The following is a 13,222-nucleotide window of genomic DNA, read 5'->3' on the forward strand; positions in this document are numbered from 1 at the left end:
ACTTCCAACCCTGAGGTGCAACATTCAGCAGACCCTTATTATATACTGTCATTTTCTAAGAGATGCATTATATTAGGTATATGTATATAAGTGGTATAGTCTAAATTACAGAACCAAAGTGTGCTTTTTCACCCATCTTGTGATCACCTAAGTGATAAAACAGGCTGCCCAGCAGGCTTCATGAATGAGCACTGCCACAGCACAGGAGCAATGGCAAGGCTTGGCTCCATCCATCCATCCATCCATCCATCCATCCATCCATCCATCCATCCATCCAGTGGTTAAATCCTGCTGGACTCAAAGCATCCATCAGCCAGGCTTGAGCTCAGGATGTCCAAAGGCTGAGTGTTGGGAGATGTGGAGGAAGGAAGAGCCCAAATCTCTGGGGAAACAAAAAAAAGCAGAAATGTCCAAAAAGGTCACCCAGTTGATCCCTGGTATGAAATAAGCTAAAAACCTCTTATTTTAGAGGTTTTTTTGGACACCCACCACAGCCCCACATCCAGCTATTTATGAAGATTCACCAGAGCAGTTGCATTTTCTCCTCTCTTCCTGCTGCCAAGACACCAACAGCTTTATGAGCTGATCCCTCAGTTTAAAGACAAACCAGCAGCTGGCACCAAAGCAGGAACATTTCTAGAGACATTCCCCAGTTCTCAATGCTTGGATCTTTTCCTTGGCCCCATGTTATTTAACACATTGTCAACACCTTTCAAAAGATATAATACTATTGCTGATAAATTTTGCCAATGAGGAAAGGCTCAAAAAAGAATAAATTGAGTAGAAGAACATCCATAAAAGTCGTTTGGATAGTTTGAAGTCTTGGGCACAAAGGAAAATTACATGTTTTTCAATGCAAAATACGAGCAACTATCTAAGAGCAAAGAAAGTATGTTGCAGTTCGATATAGGAGTTTTATGTCCTGGGAAATACCACTTTAAAAAGCCAAGGAGGAATTATCACCAACAACCAGCTCAAGAAAAGGGCATGAGCTGCATAATAGCTGTAATGGGTATCAGTGAGAGAACTGCTGGGTCCTGCTGTGGCGTTCACAGAAAGTGGAGAGGGTTCAGGAAATAGCCAGGAGACTGGGACAAGGGACTGGGAACCGATGAGACCAAACCCCTTAAGTACCTTGGGGTCAGGGTCATGTCTCTTGCCCATGCCGCCTCTCTCTCTTGTCCCCAAATACTAATTCCAGCCACTCTGAAGTCAGGTTGAAGCATCCCTGAAGCTTGGTGTCCCCAAAGCTTCCACCTTTCCCCATCCAGCTCTCCCGAAATAACAGGTGCCCGTTTCTCCCTCCTCCTCTGCAGTCATTGACGGCCCGACGCAGATCCTGGTGCGCGATGTCTCCGACACCGTGGCCTTCGTGGAGTGGACGCCACCGCGCGCCAAGGTGGACGCCATCCTGCTGAAGTACGGGCTGGCGGATGGGGAGGGCGGCAGGACCACCTTCCGCCTGCAGCCCCCCCTCAGCCAGTACTCCCTGCAGGCCCTGCGCCCCGGCGCCCGCTACCACCTCATCGTCAGCGCCCTCCGGGGTGCCAACGAGAGCCGGCCAGCCTTTGCCCAGTTCACCACAGGTAACTCGCTGACCTCGATGGGAGAGCTGGTGTGAATTTTTGAGCCTCTGGCAAGCATGGGCGGATGGCTTGCTGCCATTTGCAGATGGGCTGTCCTGCAACAAGGCGGTGTCCAGAGAAAAACTGAGGGTTTTTGCATCTGGGGTTTAATGATACCTGTTCTTCCCCTGGTAAAAGTGAGCTGGTGTGCTAGGAGGAAGAAGTGGAATGAAAATAAAATGGTTAAGATGCATGTGTGAATAGAGACATTTAAATGCAGGTACCTTGCATCCTATCACAGAGCAAAGCAGACCAAATTATTCAGTTTACCCTAAAATACACATGCTAAAACTGCCCTCTGCAGACTCCCCTACCTCAGCCCCCGATCCCCCTCCCCATCCTTCCCACTGCTTGTGGCTGTTTGCCCACTAAACCTCCAGTGCAAAAGGTCCTCTTTATGCCCTGTGCCCCACAGGGGTGCTCATATGGTTCCCAGGGAAGCCCAGGTGATCCCAGATGCCAGTGATAAGGCATGGATGGACTCAACCCCTCATATTTAGATGATAAATCCCAAGCCAACCCCATCGTGGCCATGTCTTGCTGCAGCATCAAGGCTGAGCCTGCCTGGGACACACATCCCCACCAGCTCCAGTGCTCATTCAGACTCACAGCTTAGAACTCAGGAGTTCATGTCCTTAAGAGCAACCATAGCACAATTCCCAAAAGCACCAACATGTTCAGCACAGGTCTGAATTTTAGGCAACACTTGCTCCCACTCAGCATCAAGAGCCAAGGCAGGTGCCTTGATGAAGGACTCAGCAATCAAGCAGCTGAAATCAGCATAGCCAGAAACATGGTTATGTTATTTTATATCTTCTCTGAACACCCTAACTGGTCAGTAAAACTTTAATGAACGTTAAACTTGCTGATAGCTAAGGGATTTAATTTACTGTGCCATAAAGGAGGAGCGTGTATCTCTGTGCTGGTTTATGGTATATAAATTATTTGTCATGTACATTACTGCTGGATATGAGGCTCCTACTGTAATAACTGTGGTACGTGAATTGTGTGTGCACATATCTCTATAGATAAATATTTTGGACGAGATGCTTGCCCCAACTGATTTGCTGTGTTGGCCTTCCTTACTTCATTTCTAAAAGGCAACATAAAAATATACCCCCAAACTCAGATCCATCACCATTACACGTCTGCTGGTGCCCAGCCCCAAGCTGTTGCTCATTGGAGGGGTTTATTGTGAAACCAGAGCAGATTCAGTACATAGCCTAAGCAGCACCAATAAACAAACCTTTTGGGCAATGTCTGAGTGTGAATGAGCCTGTAAAGATGCTCAAGGTTTTCTTCTAGGAGCAGTTCATGTCAATGTGTGGCTACTACAGAGCCCTTTTTCTCACAGTGCCTCAGTTTCTTTTATACAGGGGAAAAGAGTTTTCTTTTTGAAATAACATGGAATCAGCTGCCAAACCAATTTAGCGCATGCTGCAAGTGCCCCAGCCTTTGTGACCCTCTCACAGCCTGTGGGTGGCACCTCACAGCCTGTGCTGAGCAGGAAGTGAGAGCAAATGTTCCAGCCCTTCCTTCCAGATTATGCTCTGGGGAGGAGGGACTGCACGTGGGATCTCCTGGATGTCCCATCCAGGCACTCCTCCACTGCTGTCGCATGGCTGTGGGGTGTGTTCCCAGCGGTAAGATGGTGCCTCTGTCCCTTGTGTTGCACAGAGATTGATGCCCCCAAGAACCTGCGGGTGGGCTCACGGACCCCCGCCAGCCTCGAGCTCGCTTGGGACAACAGCGAGGCTGAGGCACACAGCTACAGGGTGGTCTACAGCACCCTGGCCGGGGAGCACTACCACGAGGTCCTGGTGCCACGCGACACCGGTCCCACCACCCGGGCCACCCTCGCAGGTATGCATCCACCCACGCGCCCTTCCTCCCCCTTCACCCTCCTCCTCTCAAGCAGGTAGGGCAATAGAGAACCCAAAACAGCACTGATACTCAGTTGCCCTTCTGCTGGCACATGTTTGAGGTTGTTTTGGAGTTTGCTATATACTGGAGAGAAGGTTTTCCTTGGGATAGAGCTCATTTTTCTCTGTGTGGATCTGTGTACACCTCCAAGTAATGTACCTCCAGCAAGGATCCATCCAGGTGGCAAATAGAGCTGGCAAGGAGAAAAGTGAGAAATGGGAAGAAGTCTGTTTAGGCTGATCTACAGGAAAATATTATTTCACCCTTCTCTTTTTTGCCTGTTTGGATGATGCCCCGTGGGCAGTGAGGGGGGAGCCAGGCTGCCCGAGTTTTTTGTCTTTTTCCAAATTTGGCTCAAAGCAGACACAAATCTAGAGATGCTGGTTTTGAGCAAGTCGTTTAACTGGTACATTATCCAGGCCAGCATAAGGGGTGCAAACACTACACCTCCCACTGCCAGGAAAGCCCCAAACACCTTATGCAGCAACACAGCAAAGCACCATGTGAGATGTGATTTCCATGTTTTTTGACTAGAACAGCTTGCCTTGAGGATTGCTGCTCCAGTGGCATATTTTGAGCAAAGAAAATAATCATATGCAAAAATGTTCTCTCATTCTTTTTGAAGTTGTTCAGTATGGCAGGACACCAGGTTTTTCCGTGTTGACTCTCTGCCTTCCCAGGCAGGAAGGGAAGCCCTTACCTTCAAGGGCGCAGGAATCTGCCATATGGAGTTAAAGGAGAGAGTTCAGTGGGAAAGTAAATAGTTAAGTTACAGGCACAGCAGCAGTCACAAGAAAGGCTGGAAGACAGCAAGGCAATTAGAGCAGTTATCTTGAAAAATGTGGAATGCAGAAGTTAAGGCTGGTTTCTTCTGTGTTTGTGATGAGGATGGGTGGGGAGAAGTAGGATGAGATCAGAGACTCAGTGCTGGACTCCTGCTAGCTTTTCTTTAGGACATTTATTGGATTTCTAGGTGATAAGAAGCATTAAAAATGGGCCAAATCCCCCTCTCTGGGCAGAGGCACAACAGTGGCACACACTGTGATGATATCTATGGCTTGACGTGAGCTTGTCTTGGAGTATGTGGCAGCCTGAAGTCCCTTGTTTTTCTCAATAAAACTAAAAAAGCTCTGCCAGTCTCAGGCAGGGCTGCAAGAAATCCAACCAGAGCAAGCTGCAGACATGCAGATTCTTAAGTCAGTTGTAGAGAGTGATTTTTATATAGTGCCTCCATCATCATACATGTGCACTGCTTCCAGTCCCCAGGGTACTATGTAATAAACAAACTAATTAAAAAAACAACTGCATAATATCAGAAAATAATGAAAAAACCATTCTGCTAGCAAGAAAAAGAAGCTATGATAGTCATAGTGTGGATGGCACATGACCCTCTCCCATAGCTCCCTTATTTAGAGTAGTTATGTCCTCCAGAGTTGTTGGATGTTATGCAAAACCCATAGGATTTTTTTTCCAGTCACCCAGGACCTGGTGAGATCCATCATATGAAAGAAACCAGCAATTCTTTCAGCCAGTCTCATCTACCTGCAGGAAAATCAGTCATGAATGGCACTGAGCAGAGTTTATCAAAGATTTGCACTTAAAAGTGCAGCAAGCCTGGCGCTGACCCATAGTCTTTCTTAAAAATCAGCATTTGCACAGAAATAACCATAATTTTGCTCTTTACAAAAGAGTTGGGAGAGAAAAGATTTATATCCTCCTGCTTATTTCTTCCTTCTCCTCCCCTTCTGCCAGGTTCTTCTTTCCAGAATATTTCTGACACTTATTGAGCAGAGCCATCACCAAGACTGCATTGTAGTAAGAGAAAAGCATGGGAGGAGAGTGTCCCTCTCTCCTGACCTCTTGGGAAAGGTTTTGGTGGCTCCAGGGGATGCTGCCCCTGGGCAAGGCATGGTGAAGTTGAGCTGGAGAGTTTATGGCTTTTCTAACTTTGTGGGAAAGATCATGAAGCACTGGGAAAAGGGGAAATAAAGATACCAGTAGCCAAGCAGAGGTGACAGACAGAGGCAAGAGATACCCCATGGAGATAAAACAGTGCAAGAGGAAAGGAGCTGGACGAGCTCAATTCCCAAGTTCCTAGAGAGGCACCTCAGGATATGTCCACCCCAAGGAACAGGGCTTGATTCAGCTCACAGAAAGACTGCACCTTTCCCAGTTAATGTGCATTTCCTTCACTCTGCATAATTCATTTCTCTCTAAAACACCAGCCCTGTCACAATATTTGATGTTGCATCACTTTGGAAAGAAAATATAGCTACTTTATTGTTCCCATCTCAGCCCACACACACAGGAGCTTCTGTCTCACTGCCTGCAATTACAGCAGATCCCAGCAACAACTTTTAAAAATGGCTTGTTTCTGAGCTAAAATAATTCAAATTCCCTGTCCAAAGGCATCCACAGGGCTTTTTTAAAAGGCTCAGCTATTCTGCAATGTGCAGAGGAACTGCTGACCTGTGGGAGAGCTGCTAACCCCAGGGATAGTCTGGAGGGTCCTCCCCTCCCCCCACCTCTGGGAATGGGAAAAACACACACCCTGAGGTCACCCTGCCAAGTGCTACTTTCAAACCCCTTCATGTTCTTTGCACTCCCTGGCAGATCTGGTGCCAGGAACGGAGTACGGCATCGGGATTTCAGCTGTGATGGACAGCCAACAGAGTGTTCCAGCAACCATGAATGCCAGGACTGGTGAGTTTGGCCCCTCCTTGCCTGCTCCAGGCACAGCTGGCTCCTATGGCTCAGGTGCCCCCATAGGACAATCCATGCACGGGGACAAAGCTCTGCACCACCCCTCTCCCACAGAGCTTGACAGCCCCCGGGACCTCCTGGTGACAGCCTCCACTGAGACGTCCATCTCACTGGCTTGGACCAAAGCCACAGGTCCCATCGACCACTACCGCATCACCTTCACCCCTGCCTCAGGAATGGCCTCTGAAGTGACAGTGTCTCAGGATGAGTCACAGCTCACCCTCTCAGAGCTGGAACCTGGGACAGAGTACACCATCTCCATTGTCGCTGAGAGGGGACGGCAGCAGAGCCTGGAGGCCACTGTGGATGCCTTCACAGGTAGAGAAACATAAGCTGGGATGGGAGCAAGGGCACAGACCTTGTTGGCACCTCTGCCAGCCCACTGTGTCCCTGGCACTGAAACCCTTGAGGTGGTGATGGGGATGAGAGCTGGGGTCAATGTGTCCACACTGGAGCAGTTGACCTCAAAAGGAAGATGGCCCTGCAAATGTGTTGGCACAATCCCTTTGGCCAGCAGCACTGAACACACTTACTTTGCTGGAGGGTCCCAAAAGGACAAGACAGAATTGGGACAAACAGACAGCCCTCCGCTGTACTCTATGGTCAGGGTGCCTGTGTGCCCATAAGAAGAAGGAATGAAGCCTTGGGGGACCTCACAAGGACCTCTGGCTGAAAAGTCTGCAGTCATGAAGTGCAGACAACACATACCATCTGTAGTGGGACAGTTCCATCACTCACTGTGTAGGTCTGGGATGCAGGATGTTTGCTGGTGGAACTGAGAAAAGTGCCATTTTTCCCCTCCTGGTTCTGCCTCTTGATCCCAGCACAGTTTCAGATCAATGGAGAGCCCAGATCTTCGGCTTTGCCATCTCTTCTAAGAATTTCCCATACAAACACTGGGGAAAAAACATGGAGGATCTGCAGACAGTTGGGGTTGCATCTCTCTTCTCCACATTCCAGGTGTTCGACCCATCTCACAGCTACACTTCTCCCATCTGACATCCTCCAGTGTGAATGTCACATGGAGTGACCCATCCCCACCAGCAGACCGCCTCATCCTCACCTACAGGCCCCGGGATGAGGAGGAGACACAGCAGGTCACACTCGATGGCACCTGCAGGCACACCAGCCTGACAGGCTTGCAGCCATCCACCGAGTACCTGGTGTCACTGGTGGCCATGCATGGCACCATCAGCTCTGAGCCTGTCATGGGCTCCATCACAACAGGTACCATGGGGCACCCTCCAGCAGGGACGGGACATCACCAGGGAGGGCAGGCAGGGAGACGGGGACTGGACCTGCCTCCCACAGCTTTTCATTGTGCTCCATCTCACCAGGGATTGATGCACCAAAAGACCTCAGGGTGGGCAACGTCACCCAGGAGTCCATGATGGTCTACTGGAGTGCTCCCATCGCTGCCTTCGACCACTATAGAATATCCTACCGTGCTGCTGAAGGTAACAGGCTGGACCACTCCTGTTCATTCCCTGAGCTCACAGCTGCCAACCCTCTCTCCATCCACTGGCCCAAGCAAGCCACTAGATTATTCTCACCCAGGCAGTGGGTGCCTTGGGCAAAGTGACCAGTAACTGGGATTGGCTACAGGGCAGAGGATGGGGTTTCTGGGATGAGGATGGGAAGGGACCACTGCAGCCAGCTTGGCACAGCAGGGCACATAGAATGGCACCCAGCAGTGTGCCCTCACCAGAGATGGTTAAATTCAGGGCTCAATCCTCAAATCCCATCTCCCTCATCTGTTTCGACTACCTCATCTCCCTTGGCCCCAGTTCTGTTCATGCTGAACAGGTCAGGCCAGCAGAGTGATGGGCACACAGGAGTGTGCCACAGGCACGAAACCCAGTTACCTCCAGTGTCTTGTGGAACTTCCCTTCCAAGCCCCTCCTGAGCCCCAGGGATGGGGCCAGCCATGATGTCAATGCTCTTGGCTCCATCTTCACAGGGAGGACAGACAGTGTGGCCATCCCCAGGGACGCCACCGAGTACACCCTTCAGGACCTGCAGCCTGCCACCAAGTATGAGATCGGGGTGAAGAGCGTGCGGGGCCGGGAGGAGAGCGAGCTGGCCTCCATCACTGCATACACAGGTGGGAAGGAACTCTTGGTGGGAAGGGACCAATCAAACAGTGTCAGGTTCAGCCCTGGGCTGGCAATCCCTGCTTGCACTAACACTCAGGTGACTGAGAGCAAGCTGGAGATGATAAGCAGAGCTCACAAGGGCTCAGTGTGGGCTTTTGAAATATGTCTCATCAAAGTTTATCCCAAATATGCATGGGTAGTCATGGGTAAAAGTGATAAACCTGTGTATCACTCACAGGGAAGCCAGAAATGTGATGCTGGGCAATCATGACAACCTTTCCTAAACAGAGTAGGGATTTCCAGAAATAATTCTTAGAGAAGCCCTGTCACAAACAGCATCTGCTGCAAGAATAAAACCTTCTGCTATCCCCAGACTCATCAAAACCTAAAGAAAACCCCTTACATGCCTGACTGGGCATCAAGAAAAGAGTGGAAGAGCAGCCCAGGTAGCAGAGTAGCACAAGCTATGACATCTCTGCTTGGGCAGCAGTAACTCCTGTGCATGCACATGTGTCTGGGCAGCAGGGCAGGACATAGAGTGATATGCCACAAGAAGCCCTTCCAGTTTATAGTCCAGTCTTCTAATGCCTCTGACTCTCTGGATCTCTCCCCCCATGCAGCGATGGATGTCCCCCTAGGGGTCACAGCCACCAACATCACTCCCACTGAGGCACTGCTGCAGTGGAACCCGCCGCTGTTGGAGGTGGAAAGCTATGTCCTCATCCTTACGTGTCATGCAGGTACACCAGGGCTCTATTTCAGCTCACCTCAACCTCTCTCCCATCCCAAAGCCCAGGGCTCAGTGGGTGTCCTTCACAGAGGGAGTAGGGAAGGAGCCCTTGCCTTGGGTTTTATAGGGATTATGGGAAAAATTAGAGTACCCTTCGGACTGAACAGCACTACTACAGCTCAGCTGCTGCACCATACCTTATAGCGTTTCAGGAATAGAAATCCTTTTATTCATGAGGTCATATCCAGAGACACATTTTGGAGAACCACCTTGAATGTCTACTCTAACTCATTCCTTTTTTGCTTACAGTTCCAGGAGAAACAATTCTCGTGGATGGAGACAACCAACAGTACCAGCTGACCAACCTGCTGCCCAGTACCACCTACACAGTTGCTATGTATGCCACCAGCGGGCCTCTCACCAGCCAGACCATCACCACCAACTTCACTACTCGTATGTAAAATCACTTCCCTCACTCCTCAACCCTAGCCATGCTGCCACCCCAGGAAAAGCAGCCAGCAAGGCTGAGCTGAAGCTCTTGTTACATAGCGTGGGCACTATGTAACACATGCCAAAAGGACACAAACACCAATCCCAAATACCAGTGTAGGGCACAACACAAGAACAGAATTTTAATTAACATGCATCAACCAGTATTTTTACTCTTTAAACATCCATCCATCCATCCATCCATCCATCCATCCATCCATCCATCCATCCATTTCTTTCAGTGATATCCCCTGGATGTGGTTTCCTGAGCAGACCCTTGACCAGGTCTTTTTCTGGCCCAAGGCTATAGTCTAAAAGAACGTGACAACCCATTTTGCTCACAGACAGCTTGACAGGTTGCATAGCACATGAATTTAACAGTTGCTACCCTTAAGGTGGCGTGCAGGTAGAGAGAAGGACTTGTACAGGGTTTGCAGAGCTCTGTTCAAGACTGGGGATTGGTAATAAGGTCTTGAACCTGAGAGTGAGGATGGGCTTTGGGCTGTAGCTCAGTGTTGTAAGACTGGATCCTAGTGAGGTGAGTTGGGAAGCAAGGCTGAGGTGGTTGTGTGTGAGAAACTGCACTTTCTTGGGTCCCTATCCACTCTTGCAGTTTTGGATCCTCCAACAAATCTGACAGCCAGTGAAGTCACACGACGGAGTGCCCTGCTCTCCTGGGTTCCTCCTGTGGGAGAGATCGAGAATTATGTCATGACCTACAGATCCACCGATGGCAGCCGCAAGGTGAGTCCTCATACAGAAGAGGCTCATTAAGTCAGGAAATAATACAGCCATGGTAAAATGAGCGGGAGAAGCCAAACAAAGCAAAAGAATATGTTCACTGGCTCAGGGAGACCAGAAGGGAAGACACTGCCTCCTGCTAAGCAGGATGATGGGAAAAAACAAGAAGAGATTGCCCAAGGCAAAATGTTTACACAAAATGCACACCCACTGGTCTGGGCATAAGAGGCGTTACCTGGAAAGTTTGGAGTAACAGGGAAAATTCACAGCTTGTGAAACACAAGCTGAGGCAGGAGAATATTATTCTGCAGAGGTGTTAAAAATGCAAAAAGAAAGATAGGCACAGACAGCTAATTAATCCTGCAATACAATGTCTTTGATTATTAAATGAGTGTGTCCACATCTGCCTGTCTGGAGGAGCTGCAACAAAAAACACTATCAGAAATACATCATGGCAAATAGTCCGATTTCCTTTGCTGGTGTGACTGGCTTGCAGCAGCCAGTGGGTAATAGCTTTACAGAAGGGGTTCAATAGTGCTGTGTGGCACTGGGCCAACAACCAGAAAAATTAACATGACAGAAATTGACAGAGTCAAAACTGTCTGATAACCAGGTTTGGCCAGCTTTATTCCTTGCACTGCTTGGGCAATCAGTCATATCTTGTATCAAGGGCACACAGGTCCCAACAGAGCCAGTACATGGAGGACACAGACTGCAAATATTTAAATCCGTCTCCAAACCAGGTTGCTTTCTCCCAAACCGTTCCAAAATGTTGACTATATTCACTGATCTCACATTCACTCAGTCCAGCGGTCTAATGAATCATTCAGTGCTCCTCAGCCAAGCTCCAAGGGCTACAGTAGTTTGTGGCTTCCCTTCCCTCCTACTTGCTTTTTAGGCTCCCCATAACTTTTCTCATCTGTTGCTTTTGGTGTCTACCTCCTGCTGGGACCCATATACAGGAGCTGATTGTGGATGCTGAGGACACATGGATCCGTCTGGAGGGGCTTTCTGAGACCACAGAGTACACGGTGCACCTGCAAGCTGCCCAAAATGCCATGCGGAGCAGCCTCGTCTCCACCACCTTCACCACAGGTGAGGACGCACACTGCACCCATTCAGATGACTGGAGGCTGGCCCATGTGTCATGCTGGTAGGAATGGACTGTGCTTAGGGACTTTCCCTCCTCAGGTAGCATTCCATAGATGAATGCTTACAGTGCCATGACCCACAGTGTTGCTTCACTACGAAAAATTAATGGCTGAAGGATCTGTGATTCAAACACAAGACCCAGCCCAGGGCAGGAGGATTTGAGCTTCAGACCAGGAGCTGTCTACCAGGCCCTTTGCCTTGCCCATGTCCTCAAGAGCATAAACAGTGGAGAAAATACCCACTGAAATCAACAACACATATTAACAGGTATGCTCCTGGTAGAGGACCCAGTGTCCTCCATGCTGTAGACATGATCTGATTGCTCACAAATATCAAAGAATCATAGAATACTTTGGGTTGGAAAGAATCTTTAAAGGTCATCTAGTTCAATCCCCCTGCAGCAAGGTCATCTTTAACTTGATCAGGTTGCTCAGAGCCCTATTGAATTTGACCTTGAAAGGTTTCAGGATTGGGGTATCCCTGGAAATATCAAGCCGGTGCATCTCCTCCACCACCACCAGTGCAGTCAAAGACAGCAGACCCAGCATTTAATCTAATTGCATTATTCCTCCCCACTCATTCTAGAGCATTCACAGTCCACTAAGGCACTAAGTAATGGGAATGGTTTCCTTTTGAAAGCAAAACGTGGACATCCAAAGTCGCCACGACCCTCACAGACAGAATACTTACTCTTCCAATAATGAAGCCTGCATGAGCATGTCACCATTGCTCCCAACCTCTGCAACCATTCATAATAGAAATTATGCAAAGCAAATTGTTCCTCATCCTCTTTGAAAAGCATGACTAGCCAGGGCACTTAGAGACAGAATGCACCTTGTTCAGGGCTGAATCTAATCATGTTTTTCCTGGGCATCAACAGCACTGAGAAGATGATGTCCACCAAAACTCCTCCCATCTGCACTGCCAGTTCCATTAGGAGAGTTTTCTTTGACTCTGCTGTGGATACACTTCCCCATCTCAGTTCTATGCTGAAGTCCCTTCACCTGCTTTTAAGAGATAACAGAAGCTTTTTATGTAAAAAAAATAGAAATTACTTCTCTAATACATCTACAAAACAGGCTTTACTGTTATTCTTGCCTCTTTCACATGCGCATAAAGCCAATATAATTCAGGCATGTGATAGAAAAATACATGTAATCTTTGAGGTTGCTTGGGAGTCAGGGATGAAGCTGTATGGTGGTCAGACTTCTCAGATGGGATAAAGTAGCAGAAACTCACATCAGGCAAGGAGAACACCATTTCCATCAAAGAGAAATGTCAGACCTCAGCAAACATTAGTCTCCCCATTGCCAGCTAATGCAGTATCCAACACATTTAACTTGCTTTGAGGATGAAGATAGGCATTAGCAAGAAGTCAGTTTCTCCCCACTTGCACCAATATTGATGAGACAGAAGCAACCAGGAGCTATCATCAAGGCAATGCAATCTATGGACAGCATGCCCCATGAAAGCTTCCAGATCCGCATTTCAGTTTATTCTGGCAATGTATCAAAGCACTTTGCAGAGAACAAGGACTTGTCTTTAAGGACAACAACAACAACAAAAGCAACCCAGGCTTAATTTAAATTGTTTTGCTTTCTTCTGCTTACAGTACACATTCTGGGGTTCTTCTATTCCCTCTGACATATTAATAGCTCAGCCTCTTTTGTTTCATGTTTGCATAAGGTTCTTGGGGAATTGTA

General features: G+C 48.5%; 1 protein-coding gene across 1 annotated transcript in view; it reads left to right on the forward strand.

Annotated features, from left to right (window-relative positions):
* The window catches only part of TNR (tenascin R), a 73,625-nt gene that overhangs the window by 53,629 nt on the left and 6,774 nt on the right, over nucleotides 1-13,222 (forward strand). The window contains exons 7-17 of the mRNA XM_056497508.1: nucleotides 1,317-1,586; nucleotides 3,303-3,488; nucleotides 6,162-6,251; nucleotides 6,366-6,629; nucleotides 7,272-7,538; nucleotides 7,649-7,768; nucleotides 8,272-8,415; nucleotides 9,028-9,147; nucleotides 9,447-9,590; nucleotides 10,240-10,370; nucleotides 11,330-11,462. Coding sequence (XP_056353483.1) covers nucleotides 1,317-1,586; nucleotides 3,303-3,488; nucleotides 6,162-6,251; nucleotides 6,366-6,629; nucleotides 7,272-7,538; nucleotides 7,649-7,768; nucleotides 8,272-8,415; nucleotides 9,028-9,147; nucleotides 9,447-9,590; nucleotides 10,240-10,370; nucleotides 11,330-11,462 — 1,869 coding nt within the window. The remainder of the gene's footprint in view (nucleotides 1-1,316; nucleotides 1,587-3,302; nucleotides 3,489-6,161; nucleotides 6,252-6,365; nucleotides 6,630-7,271; nucleotides 7,539-7,648; nucleotides 7,769-8,271; nucleotides 8,416-9,027; nucleotides 9,148-9,446; nucleotides 9,591-10,239; nucleotides 10,371-11,329; nucleotides 11,463-13,222) is intronic.

The sequence above is a fragment of the Oenanthe melanoleuca genome, chromosome 8 (assembly GCF_029582105.1).
Source record: "Oenanthe melanoleuca isolate GR-GAL-2019-014 chromosome 8, OMel1.0, whole genome shotgun sequence".
NCBI lineage: Eukaryota > Metazoa > Chordata > Aves > Passeriformes > Muscicapidae > Oenanthe > Oenanthe melanoleuca.